At 51.5% G+C, this 1,362-nt stretch overlaps 1 protein-coding gene across 1 annotated transcript in view; it reads left to right on the top strand.

The window, feature by feature from the left end:
* IL17REL (interleukin 17 receptor E like) overlaps positions 1–666 on the top strand; it is a 19,453-nt gene extending 18,787 nt beyond the window's left edge. The window contains exon 12 of the mRNA XM_008066634.2: positions 251–666. Within this exon, the coding sequence (XP_008064825.2) occupies positions 251–666 (416 nt within the window). The remainder of the gene's footprint in view (positions 1–250) is intronic.
* The last annotated feature ends 696 nt before the right edge of the window (positions 667–1,362 follow it).

Consider the following 1,362-nt stretch of genomic DNA (forward strand, 5'->3'; position numbering starts at 1 on the left):
AGGGGGCTGCCCTGGGGGACGAGGCTCGGGCTTGGCTTACAGGCCCTGGAGGGCCAGGGGCGGGGGCCGCATCTGTTGTGGGGAAGGCGTGGCTATGTGAGGCCTCTCCAGAGCCGCGTCTCGGCGGGAATAAGGGAGGGGTTGTGAGACATGGCGCCCCCTCCACCCGCGGGGACCAGCGGGGGCTCAAGATCTCACATCTTCCCCCTCCATTTCCCCCCTTCCCCGCTTTGACTTTTATTGGGGGCAGGTGTCTCTGAGGACAAGCTCCTTGTCTCGGCCCCCAAGTTCCCAGAACAAGTGGTCCTCGCGCAGCGGACCCACCCTAGACCCGGGCACTCAAGGAGAGAGCTCCTCAACCCTAGGAGGTACCGCCCCCCACGTACATCTGATCACCCTCACCCCATGCGTCCTGGGGAGCTGGCAGCTCAAGCTGTCTTGCATCACCCCTTTCTCTGCCCTGGGGAGTCTGGAGGGACCTGGATGGATGCAGGTCGCGTGACCCTCATGACCTGGGTGACCCAGGGAGAGCTTTTCCCATCTCTGGACCTAGGCCAGAGGACAGGCTGGCTGCTCAGCGGGTCAGGGCTCCCACCCCGCAGGGCCTGCAGCAGCTCTGTGCACCCTGGATTACCCCACCCCACCCCTTTTCTGGAGTGGTTGTAGGTGCCAGCTGGCTCATTTGGAGGTGACTGGGTCCAAGCTGGGCCTATAATGCCCCCTTTCCCAGCTCACTGTTCTTCCCAGGTACCCTCAAAGGGCTCATTGCTTGAATATGGATGACTAGTTGTTCCAACACCATTTGCTGAAAAAAACTATCCTTTCACTACTGAACTGTACATCTGCCAAAGATCAAATAGCTGAATTTTTATGGCTCTATTTCCGGGCTATCTATTCGGTTGTATTGATCTATGCACCTATCACTTTACCAGTACTACACAGTCATGATTACTGTGTGGCTGTATAGTGTTAAAATCAGATAGTGTGATTCCTACAACTTTTTTTTCAAATTTTAGTTATTCTAGTTCCATTGCCCATATAAATTGTAGAGTCAGTCTAAAACTACCCCCAAACAATCTGTAGATGACTCTGAGGAAAACTGACATCTTTACTGAGTCTTCAAGTCTACCAACACTGTCTTTCCACTGATTTAGGTTTCCTTTGATTATTTTCAACAGCATTTTAGTTTTTAGCACGTTTTGTTGGATTTACACCTAGGCAATTTTGGAGCTATTGAAAATAGTAACTTAAAATAATTTTTTTGGTTCCCAGCTGTCTGTTGTTTGTATGTGGGAACATGATTGATTTCTGTGTTGACCTTGCATCCTCAGCCTTGCTAAACTCACTCACTGATTCTAGGAG

This window comes from Carlito syrichta, unplaced genomic scaffold (genome assembly GCF_000164805.1).
Source record: "Carlito syrichta isolate Samal-C Ts95f unplaced genomic scaffold, Tarsius_syrichta-2.0.1 Scaffold309041, whole genome shotgun sequence".
Classification (NCBI taxonomy): domain Eukaryota; kingdom Metazoa; phylum Chordata; class Mammalia; order Primates; family Tarsiidae; genus Carlito; species Carlito syrichta.